The sequence below is a fragment of the Lemur catta genome, chromosome 11 (assembly GCF_020740605.2).
Source record: "Lemur catta isolate mLemCat1 chromosome 11, mLemCat1.pri, whole genome shotgun sequence".
NCBI classification, from domain to species: domain Eukaryota; kingdom Metazoa; phylum Chordata; class Mammalia; order Primates; family Lemuridae; genus Lemur; species Lemur catta.
In genome coordinates this window covers 20,345,804-20,360,339 of record NC_059138.1, presented here as the reverse complement: position 1 = coordinate 20,360,339, position 14,536 = coordinate 20,345,804, and the positions used below count along the sequence as shown (strand labels likewise).

Below are 14,536 nucleotides of genomic sequence, written 5' to 3'. Positions count from 1 at the left end.
AAGTTTAATTATTTCATCTATTTATTTACTTTTTTTTTTTATCTATCTCCCTTAATAGAAAAAAGCAAGCAATTAGATATGTTAAGATGGAGCTGGCCTAGTGGAACATCATAGATTGAAGCCATCTAGTAGGCCATTGTCTAGAACTGAAGCTCAGAGAGAGGTGTTAGATACAGAGTTTGGGAAATTACCTGCACATTAATAGTAAATGAAACTGTGATGTGAGTAAGAGAAAGTTTTGAGTAAAAAGGAAACAGAAACTAGAATAGAATCTTCAAGAACTCTTACATTTGAGGGACTAGAAAAAGAAGCTACAAAGGAGATTGAGAATGAAGGTATCTTGGAGATCAAAGGAAAGGTAAATATAATGGCAGAAAAGCCAAGGGAAGAGAGTCTTTTAAAGGACAGGCTATTAACTACATCAAAATCCTGAGCAGTATCCATTAGATTTAACAACAAGGACATAGTAACCATGGCATGAATAGTTTCAGTGGGTTGGCAGGAGCAGAAGAGAGATTGTAATGGATTGAAGACTGAGTTAGGAGGCAAAGAATTAGAGTGGGGCACACACCTTTAATCATAGTGGCTTGGGAGGTTATGGTGGGAGGATCATTTGAGGCCAGGAATTCAAGACCAGCCTGGGCAACATAGCAAGACCCCATCTCTACTAAAAATAAAAAAAACTAGCTGGGTGTGGTGGTGCATACCTGTGGTCCTAGCTGTTCAGTGAAATCAGAGATGTACTGTAGTGAGTTTAGAAAGCCAAGGAGTTTGGCTGTGAAGGTAAGTGCAGAGCGCAGTAGCTGAAAGAGGAAGGTAGAAGATTTACTTTAGGAGGGTTGGGGGAAATCTAAATTTATTCTATGCTGATGGAAAGAAGTCAGTAGAGGGTGAAAAGTTGAAGAAACAGGAGTGAGAGGGGGTAATTCATAGAGTGCACTCCCCAAGAAGGTGAGAGAGAATTTGCTTCAGAGCACTGGTGGAGGGATTAGATTTAGATGGGAAGAGAGAACCTTCTCTCCTCCATTAAAATAGGAGGGGAAGAGGAGAGGATGGATGGTGGGTAAGTTTATAGATTTTAGTGTCAAGAAGTTGAAAAAAAATTTTCCAACTAATGATTTTAGTTTTTTCTATGAAGTAATGTACTAAGAGTAAAGGATAAATGTTGTAGTTGGATATTTAAGAAGACTAAAGAACATTTGACAGCTAGTCTGAAGACAAGAAGAAAGGGCAGAATTTCTAGGTTGTGTTGACCTGTCTGTGTGCCTGGGTTGTTTGCAACAGCAGAACAGCCCAAGCATAAGCACAACTATTTGGTAGTAGTAGTCTTGCATGTCTGAATATGTATAGCTTCTTGTAAGTCTTCACTGTGGGTGACATTGAGTAAGACCTCGTCTTGAAACCAGGTGTAAACTCCGGTTGAGACGGCAATGTTAGCATTGCTTTAAGAAGATACGTTAAATTCTCTTTGACATTCTCTCTCTCTGCTAGACTTGACAGAATATTTTGGCCTAGAATATCTTTACCTTGTAAAGAACTGAGAAGCAAAGTTGAGGTGGTTTATGAAGCTTATAAGTGGTCTTTATAATACCTGCAGGCAAGAATTGGCTCATAAGCTTTAAAATCAGAGCAACTTGGCCAGGCTCAGTGGCTCACGCCTGTAATCCTAGCACTCTGGGAGGCTGAGGTGGGAGGATCGCTTGAGGTCAGGAGTTCAAGACCAGCCTGAGCAAAAGCAAGACCCCTTCTCTACTAAAAATAGAAAAATTTACTAGACCTGCTAGCATGCGCCTGTAATCTCAGCTACTTGGGAGGCTGAGGCAAGAGGGCTCCCTTGAGCCCAGGAGTTTAAGGTTGCTGTGAGCTAGACTGATGCCATGGCACTCTAGCCCAGGTGACAGAGGGAGATTCCATCTCAAAAAAAAAAAAAAAAAAAAATCATAGCAACTTTGCCTTAGAGTCATCCAAAGCAAGTGAACACAGCAGCACACTCAGTCCTCATTATTTGTAGATTCTATATTTGAGAATTTGCCTACTCACTAAAATTTATTTGTAACCCAAAATAAATTTTTACAAAATAAACCCACAGTACTTTTGGGGTCAGTCATAGACATGCACAGAATGGCAAAAAATTTGATTCACCTGATATGCATGTTCCCATCTGTGGTCAAACAAAGTAATGCTCTACCTTCTTGTTTCATCTCTCAAACAAATGTCCTTTTCACGATCTATTTAGCGCCACATATTTTTTAATTTTGTGCTTTTTTGGGGGGGGGTGATTTCACTGTTTAAAATGACCCCTAAGTGTCATGCTAAAGTGCTGTCTATTCCTAAGGACAAAAAGGCTGTGATATGTCTTATGGACAAAGTGTGTTAGATAAGCTTAATTCAGGCATGAGTTATAGTGCTGTTAGCCGTGGGTTTAATGTTAATGAATCAACAATATTTTAAAAATAAAGTATCTTTAAACAGAAATACACATAAAACAATGTTATCTCTTGACCAGTTTTAAAAAATGCAGAGAATCACATGAGCCTAACCCTGAATTTCCCCTAGGAGCAATGGTTCAGTATTGGCAAATTCAGTGTTAGTGGCAACTTTATAGAATGGAACTACCTCAAATAATAAAAATCTGGCTGGCCACAGTGGCTCACGCCTGTAATCCTACCACTTTGGGAGGCCAAGGTGAGAGGATCCCTTGAGGCCAGGAGTTCAAGACCAGCCTGGGAAACAGAGTGAGACCCGGTCTCCACCAAAAAAAAAAAAAAAAATTAGCCAGGCATGGTGGTGTGGGCCTATACTCCTAGCTACTTGGGAGGCTGAGTCAGGAGGATCACTGGCCCAGGAGTTCAGAGTTGCAGTGATCCTGTCACTGCACTCCAGCCTGGGCAACAAAGCAAGATTCTGTCTTGAAGAAAAAAAAAAAAATCAATGTAGTATTTTATATATTTATCTTCAAGGATTTTAAAATATGGTACAGACATTAGCTTATTCATAAACACAGCTTCCAGAAATTGGCTGCTAGAGAGTGGGTTATTTGTTATTTGGGGGATGAGGGGAAAATTCACCGAGTAGGTTGTCTTTAAGGTTCACATTCTAGGATAATTTTTGCTTCTTATTATATTTTGCTCCTTAAATATACAATATCCTGTCCTTGGATGTAAAAAGATCTGCTTGCTAATCATGGTTATGCTTAATTGATTTGTTTTGGAACTCATTGGACTATTGCCTATTTGACTTTCATGGGGAAAGATGAAAAGGCAAAGTATTTTGGAAAGCAGTCAGAACTTTTTGACAGAAAAGTGCCAGGTGAAGAGAAATAATCATAGTGGTTATTATCACAGACATAAAAACAGTAATGATGTAAGGTGCTATACACATGGAATTTGAATGTGTATGTTGAAAATGGCTACTCACATATATATTACAGGAACTTTTCTCTCCTTCAAGTCTGTACCCAGACCTTTGTCTGGAACTGTCCGGTTCTTCCTTTATATGGTTTCTCAAATTTATGCTCTTTTTTCATTTGTATGGTCATAATCTGGAAATCCAGGCTTTAATCATCTTCAAGGTTGATCTTAAAGTTGCTCTTATTTCTTTCAGCCACATTCTCCCTTGAATATATCAGTTACACAGTAGTAAGTCATCTTCCCTAAGCATATTTTTATCACATCATTCTGCAGAGATTACTGCCCTACTTAGAAACTTTTGGTGGCTGCTAGCTGTCTATTTTTAAATTACTATAAACTGATTGTCTCTTCATGCTCTTCAATTTTTTCAATTACTGTAAACCAGTTGTCTCTTCATGCTCTTCAATTCCCCTACAGCCCTTCTTCCCTACCCTGCATAATTGATGTCATTGTTTCATAATTCATTATGTGTGCAGGGGAACCTCTTAGATGTGAATTCCCTTATCTTATTACCACCAAATCTATAAAGCTGCCTGCATCTATCTGGTTTTTTTTTCCCCCTTTTGTTACAAAGGAAGAAGTTTTAGGACATAGACAGCTTTGAGGGGTGTCTACCATATATTTCTATTTTTTCCCCCTTTTAATATAAGAGCAATAAATCCTCATTGAAGACAAATTAGACAACAGACCAATAAGTTCAGGAACTCCTTAGTCCTTGTTGATCTCTTAATGGAAATAGAGATATTTAGTTCATGTTGATTAAAAAGAGAGGGTCTCTGAACACTTACGGCATTTAAGGCACTCCAGAAGTCTATCAGAAGTCACAGAGAAGAAAGTATCACTTTTGAAATAAAATCAGTGGGGAAAAGGAGTGCTATAAGAGTTTGGGCAAGTTATTTAATTTCTCTAGATCTTGGCTTCTTTATCCTTAAAATAAGAATATTGAATTAGCTGACTTTTAAAATTGTCTTTATTGATATATAAAGTTTGGTATCTCCATTCTGCTGAGAATTAATCAAAAGAGATGAATAGATAACAGCCAGGTTTGTTTGTTTTTTAATCCAATCAATGTGTGCCCTTATTCCAGGATTTAGTCAATTAGATTGTCAATCAAGAACATGAAATGAAGACAAGGAGAGACTGAGAAACTGTCATAGATTGGCGGAGCCTGAGGTGGCAGCCAAATGTAATGTGGGATCCTGCATTGGATCCTGGAACTGAAAAAGGACATAAGGACATTAGTGGAAAAACAGGTGAAATCCAAATAAAGTCTGTAGTTAATAGTATCATACCAGTGTTAGTTTTGATAATTACCATGATTTTACAAGAGTTAACATAAGAAGAAACTGGGTGAAGTATATATGGGAACTATTAAAACTATTTTTACAACTTGTATCTAATTCTAAAATTATTTCAAAATAAAAAGTTTTTTAAAAGTCAACAATAAGACTGGAAAAGCAAGCCACAGAGTGGGAGAAGTAGTTTGCAAGATTTATAACCACAAAGGACTCATAATCAGAATATATAAATAACTCATACAAATCAATAAGGGAAAGATTGACATCCCTATAGAAAGTCCACAGGCAAACACTTGAAAGACCACTTCACATATGAGGATAACCAAATGGCCAATAAGCATATAAAAATGTCTTGGCAATGCACAAGGGTTCCAATTTCTTCAAGTTGGAACTCTTGTGCACTGCTGGTAAGAATGTAAAATGGTACAGCTGCTGTGGAAAACAATATGGCAGTTCCTCTAAAACTTAAACAGCATTATCATATGACCCAGCAATTCCACATCTGCGTATGTACCCCAGAGAATTGAAAGCAGGGCCTTGAAAAAGATATTTGCCCATCAGTGTTTATAGCATCACCATTCACAATAGCCAAAAGGTGGAGACAACCCAAATGTCCATCAACAGATCAATAGATAACAAAAGTGTGGTATATGCCTACAATGGAGTATTATTATTCAGCTGTAAAAAGGAATGAAATTCTGATGCATGCTACAACTTGGATGATCCTTGAGGATATCATAGGTGAAATAAGCCAGTCACAAAAGGACAAATATTATATGATTTCACCTATATGAGTTACATATTCATAGGGTATCTATTAATAAAATAATCAAATTCATAGAGACAGAAAATAGAATAGTGGTTACCAGGGGCTGGAGGGATGGAGGAATGGGAACTTGCTTAATGGGTGTAGAATTTCAGTTTGAGATAATGAAAAGGTTTTGGAGATGGATGGTGGTGATGGTTGCACAACAATGTGAACATACTTAATGCCACTGAACTGTTCACTTAAAAATGGTTAAAATGGTAAATCTTATATGTGTTTACCAAAATTTTTTAAAAAGTGCTTGCTTGTGGTGGTAATGGTGGTGGTAAGATGCAGATTATAATAAAATGACAATGTGACACCATTACTTAGAATGGCTAAAATGACAAAAGACCAAGGATACTAAGCAACTGGGATACTGATATCCTGCTGGTAGGAATATAGATTAGCACAAATATTTTGGAAAATTGTTTGACATTATTTACCTAGATGAACATACACATATTCTATAACCTAGTAGTTCCACTCCTAGATATATATGTCCAACAGAAATATTTTCATATCAGCATCAAAAGACATACACAATAATGTTCATAGCAACATTATTTTTCCCCCCCAAACTGAAAGTAACCAAAAAGCCCATCAACAAGAAAATGGATTCAATAAAATGTGAATATAGGATACTTTTCCACAATAAGAATAAACTAATAAATAAATTACTAAGTACGGCAAACTTGGATAACTCTTAAAAACATTGAACAGAAAAAGAGACACTTAAAAGTACTTATTTTATAATGTTTATATCAGGTTCAAACATAGGCAAAACTGATCAATGATGATAGGAGTCAAAATAGGAATTACCTTTAGGTAGGAGTGACAGCAATGAGAGAGGGGGCATGAGGGACGGCTTTAGGGTACTGGGAATGTTGTAGTTCCTTATCTGCATAGTGGTTACGTAGGTATGTAGACTTGTGAAATTTTATCAAGCTGTAACTTTCTGATTTGTAGATTTCTTTTTTTGTAGATAAATTATGCTTCAATAAAATGTTTATTTAAAAATAAAAAGTATATCAAAGAAAACAGGAATATAGTGACAAGTCCAACTCTCCATTTATTTAATGGCATTATGCTTCATTATTTTACCCCCCACACCTAGCTCCATGATAAAATTGAGGGCCCTGAATGCAAATTCCTTCTCACTCTTACTCCAGTTGTTTTCAAGTTTAAGAAGTTTTAAGTTTAAGCTTAACTTCTCTTTAAGGACAGTTTTAGCTAGAGGTGCTAACTGCAGCAAACTGAACCCTGACCTAAGTAGCACTCTATTAGCTATGTCAGGGAAATTGAGGATTTAAGTCTACACCCTACTCCCAGATTCTAAAGGACTTAACAGGGAGTGTAGAAGGTGGTTTGGTGCCTGCTTTAGAATGCTGTAGTCTTTGTATTGTGTAACTATTTATCTGAGAGACACTGATTGGATTAGTCAGTGGCAAGGAGGTACATTTAAGTACACTAGGTATAATTTTGTTATAGTGATGTTTCTATTTATGGTTTGTCAATTCTTATACCTGGTTCTCTTTTCCTTCCTTTTACTCTTCAGATGCCTGTTCTATATTTTATTCATTTTGGACTTTGCCCTAAGCTAGTTATTTATTTTTTGGTTAAGTCATTTTTTTATTCAGCACATATTCATTGATTGTTTACTATACGTTAGGCACTTGGAATACAGGAATAAAATGTAATCTCTGCCCTCAAATTACTTACAGTTCCAGTGTGGAAACAGACAAATGATCAATTATTGGTAACAATGCTGATAGGTGCTATGATAGCTGTTGGTCTGGGTGACTACTCAGTGATTCTTAACGTAGACCAGGAGCTGGAATTGTGTGCTGAAGGAAGTTATAGCTAAGCTATAAATCTATAAAGTTTGAAAGACGTTTGTGTGTGTGATGGTGAGTTAGGGAAATGCAGACAGCTAAGGCTCCAGAGCTGCACAAAGGCAAAGTCATGAAGGGCCTTATATGTCACCGCGCCAAAGAGTTTGGATTTTATTTTGAGGACAGTGGGGACTAATTGGGACATTATAAACAAGGAAATGATGTGATCAGATTTTAAAGTGATGGTGCTGATGGTAATCATGTATAAATAAGTTGAATTTAATGAATTGACGTAGGCTGTTCTACAGATGGCATTATCTAGGCCCTTACTTCTCAAAGTATAGTCCCAGCAGTATTGGCATCATCTGAGAGCCATTAAAAATGTAGAATCTGGCCAGGTGCAGTGGCTCATGTCTGTAATCGTAGCACTCTGGGAGGCCAACACAGGAGGATTGCTTGAGGCCAGCCTGAGCAAGAGCGAGACTAGTTTCTACCAAAAAATAGAAAAATTAGCCAAGTGTGGTGGCATGCTCCTGTAGTCCCTGCTACTCAGGAACCTGAGGCAGGAGAATTGCTTGAGCCTAGGAGTTTGAGGTTGCTGTGAGCTATGATGGTGTCATAGCACTTTAGCTTGGGTGACAGTGAGATTCTGTCTCAAAAAAAAAAAAAAAATCTTGGGACCTACCTCAGACTTACTTAATCAGAATGGGCATTTTAACAAGATATCCAAATAATTTACGTGCACATTCAAGTTTGAAAAGCACTGACTAAGGTAGATACGGGATGGTCAGGCTTTAAACAGCTGGTATGAAGAAGAAAGGACAGATTGCAAGAGATATTATGGAGTATACGTTCTTCCCTCTGTTTGGAATACTCTTCTCAATCTCTCCTCTCACCACACACTAGGTAACTCCTGTTCATCCTTTACCTTTCTGCTTAAATAGAGCTTCTCTGATGACACACCCCCAATACACATGATTGGTGCCCTTGCCATACACTCCCATAGCACCCTATACTCACATTATCATTTTTCACGCTTTTATTTACTTAAATACCTGTCACTCTCCCTATACTCTGAGCATTCTGAAGGCAGGGGCTGTCTTTCATATGGCACACATGGCAGATACCCCATAAATATTTGTGGTTTGATTAAATGAATGAATTAGACATGTGTAAAAAGAGAAAATAGATTTGGGTATGTTAGAGAGAAGGATGTACATATTATTAATAGTAATAGTGCATTGTAAATAGCACTGACTGTTTTCAGTGCTTTACACATATTAACTTATTTGATACCCTTAGGGATCCTAAAAAGTAGATACCCTTAATATTCCCGTTCTAGAGATGAGAAAACTGAGGCACAAAGAGGATAAGTAATTTGTCTAAGGTTACACAGTTAGAGGTGAGATTCAAACCAGGCAGTCTGGTTCAACTCTGCTATATCTAATTTTGAACAAAATAGCTTCCTAGCACTGTGCTTAGTGTTTTATATGTATTACTTATTTAATCTTTATAAAAACAATGTGTGGAAGGTTTTATTATCCTGTTTTACAGACAAGGAAACAAAGGCTCAAGAAAATTATGTAGCTTACTCAAGGATACACAGCTAGTAAGGGATGGAGCTAGCCTCCAAACCCAAGTCTAGCCAACTTTAAGCCTGTAGTCTTTACCAGTAATGATGATGTTTCCTGTTGAATCTAAAATATCTGTGGGATATAAGTTTTAAGATCACTGAGAAACTGAGAGGTAAGATGCCTAACATTATTTAGGTTGTGAGCTAGGGAGGAGGACTTAATTCCAGTTGCTGTGTAGCACTGGCATTTCAAGTGTGAAGGTGCAGGGAGATTTAAGGCCCAACAATTCCAGCCACTCTCATAATTGACCACCCTCAAAATTGAGCTTTGAACTCAGGTGGTTAAGAACCTTAGCCTCTATAATAAGCTGTAACATAGGTGACTAAGTTATAGGGTTTTTTTTGTTTGTTTGTTTTTTATGGTCTCAGGGAAGCCAGCTGGATTAGAAATACTGAATGTCAGAACTGGAAGGAACCAGTTCTAACCTTCCACAGTCCACTCTTCCTTACCTTTCCCTCATTCATTTTATAATAAGGAAACTGAAGAAGGGAGTTATTAGGTAACTTGCCAAAGTCTAATAAAACCATTAGTGACAAGCCAGGAAACAGCAGACAGGGTCACTTATAATCTTTGCCCTGTGCCTTATGATTCTCTAGGTTCCAGATTCATCACCCTTTTTTTAAAACTGTTCTACCATTATGGTAACTTCTTCACTGCCTAGTTGTTTTTTTGGCTTTGACCCCTGGAAATATTAACTTTTTGTCTTTTCCTCAGCCCTTAGCATATGCTCACTCTGATTTAAGATCATCTGGCATACCCTCATTGATGATACTACTATCAAGTCACCATTGCTAGGAACACACCTGGCACATAGAACTTAGAGCTGTTCTTAGAGTTAAAAAGATTCTTCTGAACTGTTCACACACTTGGTGAATTTTTGTAAAACAGAAGGCTGCAGGAGCAGCTGCAGTTCGTATGACTCTCTTTGAAGTTGCTAACTCCTCGCCTAAATTATAAGTGTTCTGTAATCATGTGCAGTGGTCTCACTCCTGCCATTGCCATAGGTGTATCTTCTAAGGCACATTATGGTAAAATGAAATTATATTGGAAACAAGTTTAAAACTAGTACTTATACATATACATTATACCTTACACAATCCTGGTCATTTAATAGACCTTCACTTCTCAAATGTAATAGCTACTATTTTATTTTTGTTTCAGAATCATTAGAAAAAGGTACAGTGAGGTTACGGCATTCAAATGAAGTCTATTTTAGTTAAAACCTACACTAAGAAAACAGAACAATGCCCTAACTAAAATAACATTTAGTTTAGCCTACCAAAGTGACATATTTTACTTGTGTTTATTCTTTAAAAGCTATTTTTTTTCCCATGGTTTAATGCTACCATGAAGGCAGTCACCCTCAATTTGTTTAATAAATCATTCATGGAGAATATAAACAGGAGTATCAGTAATCAGGTGATTTGCTGATAGGTTCTACTCTAGCAGTAAAATAGACTTTTGGCCTTGATTTGTTCCTAAAAGCTTCATTATGATATAGATCATAATGGATTACAGTCGGTATAGATCAAGCAGTGGAAGTGGATTATATATTCCTATAGAGATAAGATTATAATTAAGGATTAAAACCCTACTAAGGACTCACCATCAAATAAGCCATAGCTGTCATCAGTAATATAAGCCCTATAAACATAAAATAATGTTCACATTCTATAAAATGTACATAAACATTATTATTAAATAGATTAATTTTACAAGTTGCCCCCAGAGTACTATAAGGTGTATATATATAGCATACAAAAATTTTAAATTTATTTGGTAATTTCTTAAGCACTTACTATATGCCAGGCACTGTAGGCAAATCAAAATTGGCTAAGCCCCTGAAGAACCTAGAATCTAATGAGGGGTAACACATGTACATAATAATTATAATATGAGGAAGGGTGAGAGGAATGATATAACCAAAGAACAATATTATAGGAAAGGGAGATTGATTTTTTTTTAGGTCACATTTCATGGCAGAACTATCATTTGAGCTGAACCTTGAAGAATTTGAATAAGAAGATGGAGGTGAAGGCAGAAAAAAACACATTTCAATTTGAGAAAATGGCATGAGCAAAGGCATTGAGGTGGGAAAGGATACAGCATAATAATGACCTAATTAAGAGCTACCATTAATTAAGTCCTTAGTGTATGCACCCTTTTTTTAAAAAATATATATTTTTGTATCTTTATTTTTGAGACAGAGTCTTGCTCTGTCGCCCAAGCTAGAGTGTCGTGGCATCAGCCTCGCTCACAGCAACCTCAAACTCCTGGGTTCAAGCACTCCTTCTGCCTCAGCCTGCCGAGTAGCTGGGACTACAGGTGCATGCCACCACGACCGGTTAATTTTTTCTGTTTTTAGTAGAGACGTGGTCTCACTCTTGCTCAGGCTGGTCTTGAACTCCTGAGCTCAAGGGATCCTCTCTCCTCTGGCTCCCAGAGTGCTAGGATTACAGGCATGAGCCACTGTGCCCAGCTGTACCCTTTTAAAATCTTTGCATCAATCCTGTGAGGTGCCTATTGTTACTTCCACTGTACAGATTAGAAAGCTGGAGATATAGAAAGGTTAAATAAGTGGCAAACTAGAATTCTAACTCAAATCTGTCTTACTCCAAAACCAGTGCTCATGGCTGCCATACTGTACAGTCTTCACACATTCAGGAAGTAGCTGGTAATACCTACCTGGAGGATAGAGTGTGTATATAGGGATAGGCAGTGGAAGGTCATCTTGGAAAGGATTTGTAGAGTTTTTAAGAGGCAGTGAAAATGAACAGAGAGGGATAGATAAAAGCCTTGGTAGAGGAGGGCTCAGGTATAATTGGCAACGGATTGCTCTGGGGACTAGGGGACAGGGGAATCAAAGATGCCTGAGGTTTCATATCTGGTTGCCCAAGGGAAGAGCAGCATCAGTAACACAAATAGAAAAGTGAGGAGAAGAAAGAAAATGTTTGACGCGTGGTGGGGAAAAAGATGGAGCGATAATTTTGCTTTTAGACATGTTGTATTTAAAACACAGATGAAATATATCATTGGAATTTTAGGCAGCAGATGTGACCTCATTTTTAAGAAGTTTGTATTAAAAGGAAGACCAGAGAACAATAACTAGAGGTTGCTGCGAGCTAAGGCTTTATCAAAGTTGACACCCTGACCTCCGTGGGCCTTATCTTCCCTGCATCTCATCAATCTACTGTGTCTTGACATCACTCAGGTTGCTGCACTCCGTAGCTCCTCTCTGACCACAGCTTTCTTTACTTCCACTTCTGCTGTTCTTTCTTCTTATTGTACCTGCTGTCCACCCTCCCTGTGATCCCTAATCCCTTGATATCTCTGAATGCACCTGGTACAATTCCCTTGTTTTCATCTGCCTTTCTCTCTAGTCTATACTTCCAGCCAGTCATTTGAATTATGCCCTCTCTGGCATCTTACAGTACCTCTTCCCTAGATATTACCTTCCTCCCCTCCATTCTGCATCCAAAGGATCATTCTCTTAACCAGCAAAGGCCCTAAAGGGTAACAAACCTATAATCATAATTGTAATATTACAACTATCAGCTCCAGAGAAATTATCCCCTGCAATGGGAATTAACACTGTAAAGAATCTTTGGTCCTTGAAGGAGACCAAAGCAGGCATATCTTGTTGGACTTCTTTTGTGTCTGGAACCTATGGTACTCTTATTGGATAATATACCCTAGGAATGAATTAAGCAGGTAAAGTAGATTAGATCACATTTTTTCTACTTATATCTTATTTCCAAACTTCTGAAGTGTGCTGCAAGGAGGGAGCTGGTATGGGGATATAAAGTGGAAACAGCTTCTAAGGTTTTCCAGCAGCCGTCCCCAACCTTTTTGGCATCAGGGACTGGTTTCATGGAAGACAAGTTTTCCACAGATCAGGGGTGGGGGGATCAGGTATGGAGGGGTGTATGGTATGGAGCTCAGGTGGTGATGCTCGACCTGTTCCCTAACAGGCCATGGACAGGTATTGGGACATGGCCCGGGGGGTTGGGGACCGCAGCTTTAAGATGATAAGGTATAGGGCTACCATGTTGGTATTTTGTTTCATCTGAAACCAGACCTGTGAGTAAAAGCTGGCACTGGATGGGGACTGTGAGGCAACACTAGTCTTGCCTGGAAACCATGATTGTCCTCTAAACCTACACTCTGGTGGCGCCTGACTAGCCTCTGTGAAGACACTTCCCTTTACAATCAGCACCTATGTTATTTCTTGTGTGGCTTAGGGCCCTTAGGCCTTCATGTATATAGCATAGGACGCCAGCAGGGGGAGTTGTGGTCCCAGAACTTTATTCAGAGCTTCTAAGAAGTTATGATCTTGCAAAAGATCTTCCCAGGCTCCATCCGAACCTCTTGTGCAATAAGAATTTAACTTGAGATATGCCAGCGTTTGGTGCCAGACCCCTGGTGTGAGCAGATGGGGAGCTTCTGCATAGCTGTTTAAACTTGAAGGCCATAAGGAGCTCTTGATTTCAAGGAAACGCCTGTTTACTATACTAATCCAAATCAAGCAACTCTTGAGAAAAGGGAGTGCCTTCTTGACCTCAATCTTTATTGATCTTGGTATCAGTACCTCCAGTGACGTGTCCTGCGGGGCGGGAGAAAATTAACAAGTGCCTTACACACAGGGAGAGAAGGAAGCTTGACCGTTGCTGCAGAAAGTCCCCACTGTGGAGGTGGGGGTAGAGTGTTTGGGTAGCATTAAACAGTGAGTGCCCAGTGAAAAGTACAGTGCCTGGGTGCAGCACTTTGCACCAGCTCTGATTTTACATCAGAAGCACAAGGCTTTGAAGCTGGCCAGTAAGGAACTTGTCAGGCAATTGACTGATGATCTTGATTTGAATAGGAGGCTGCTGTGAAAAGGGATGCAGCTTCTGCTAGCCACTGTGAACTTCTGAATCACTAGGTTTGGGTCTGCTTGGAGGCACTCAGATAACCCTGGCATTTCCAAACCAGCTTTCCCTTTTGCTTCAGGACTTATCTTACCCAAGCCTGCACTATGGAGAAGTGGGACGGTAATGAGGGCACCTCAGCTTTTCACATGCCTGAGTGGATGGTGAGTTCTTCAGTCACTTTGTTTTTCCTTCTCTTTCTTGATAATGAGAGGCAACCATTTCTGACAGGTGATAAAGATCACCTCTAAGAAGCTCCTACCAAGACCTGTGGTTGGGAAAACATTCATTACTCTAATTTCTGATTAGTTCCTATGTGGTGGGTCACCCTCTTTCTTAATTACCAGTGGAGGTAAGGAAGGTATGAGAGCTGCCTGGCCAGAGGCAGCTTATTGCCTGGTTGTCTCTCTGGTGGGCGGGGGCTTTCCTACAGCTGCTGGTGTACTGTATGGGTAGTATTCTCCTGTGATTGCTTTGCATTTCTATTTTCAAGCTAATGCTTATTTTATCTCTCTGGGAGTAAAGAAAAGAATAATGAAAGTTAGGTATGGTGGCGCACATCTGTAGTCCCAGCTAATCTACTCAAGGTGATAGGATTGCTTGAGACGAGGAGTACAAGACCAGCTTGGTCAACATAGCAAGACCCT

At 38.8% G+C, this 14,536-nt stretch overlaps 1 protein-coding gene across 5 annotated transcripts in view; it reads left to right on the top strand.

The window, feature by feature from the left end:
- The window catches only part of AHCYL2 (adenosylhomocysteinase like 2), a 163,650-nt gene that overhangs the window by 98,840 nt on the left and 50,274 nt on the right, over positions 1–14,536 (top strand). For 2 of the 5 annotated variants that reach the window (XM_045565518.1, XM_045565517.1), the window contains exon 1: positions 13,526–14,053. The exons of the other annotated variants lie outside the window; for them this stretch is intronic. In XM_045565518.1, the coding sequence (XP_045421474.1) occupies positions 13,997–14,053 (57 nt within the window). In that variant the 5' untranslated portion in view covers positions 13,526–13,996. Of the gene's footprint in view, positions 1–13,525; positions 14,054–14,536 lie in introns of those variants that run through there. 5 annotated transcript variants of the gene reach the window in all.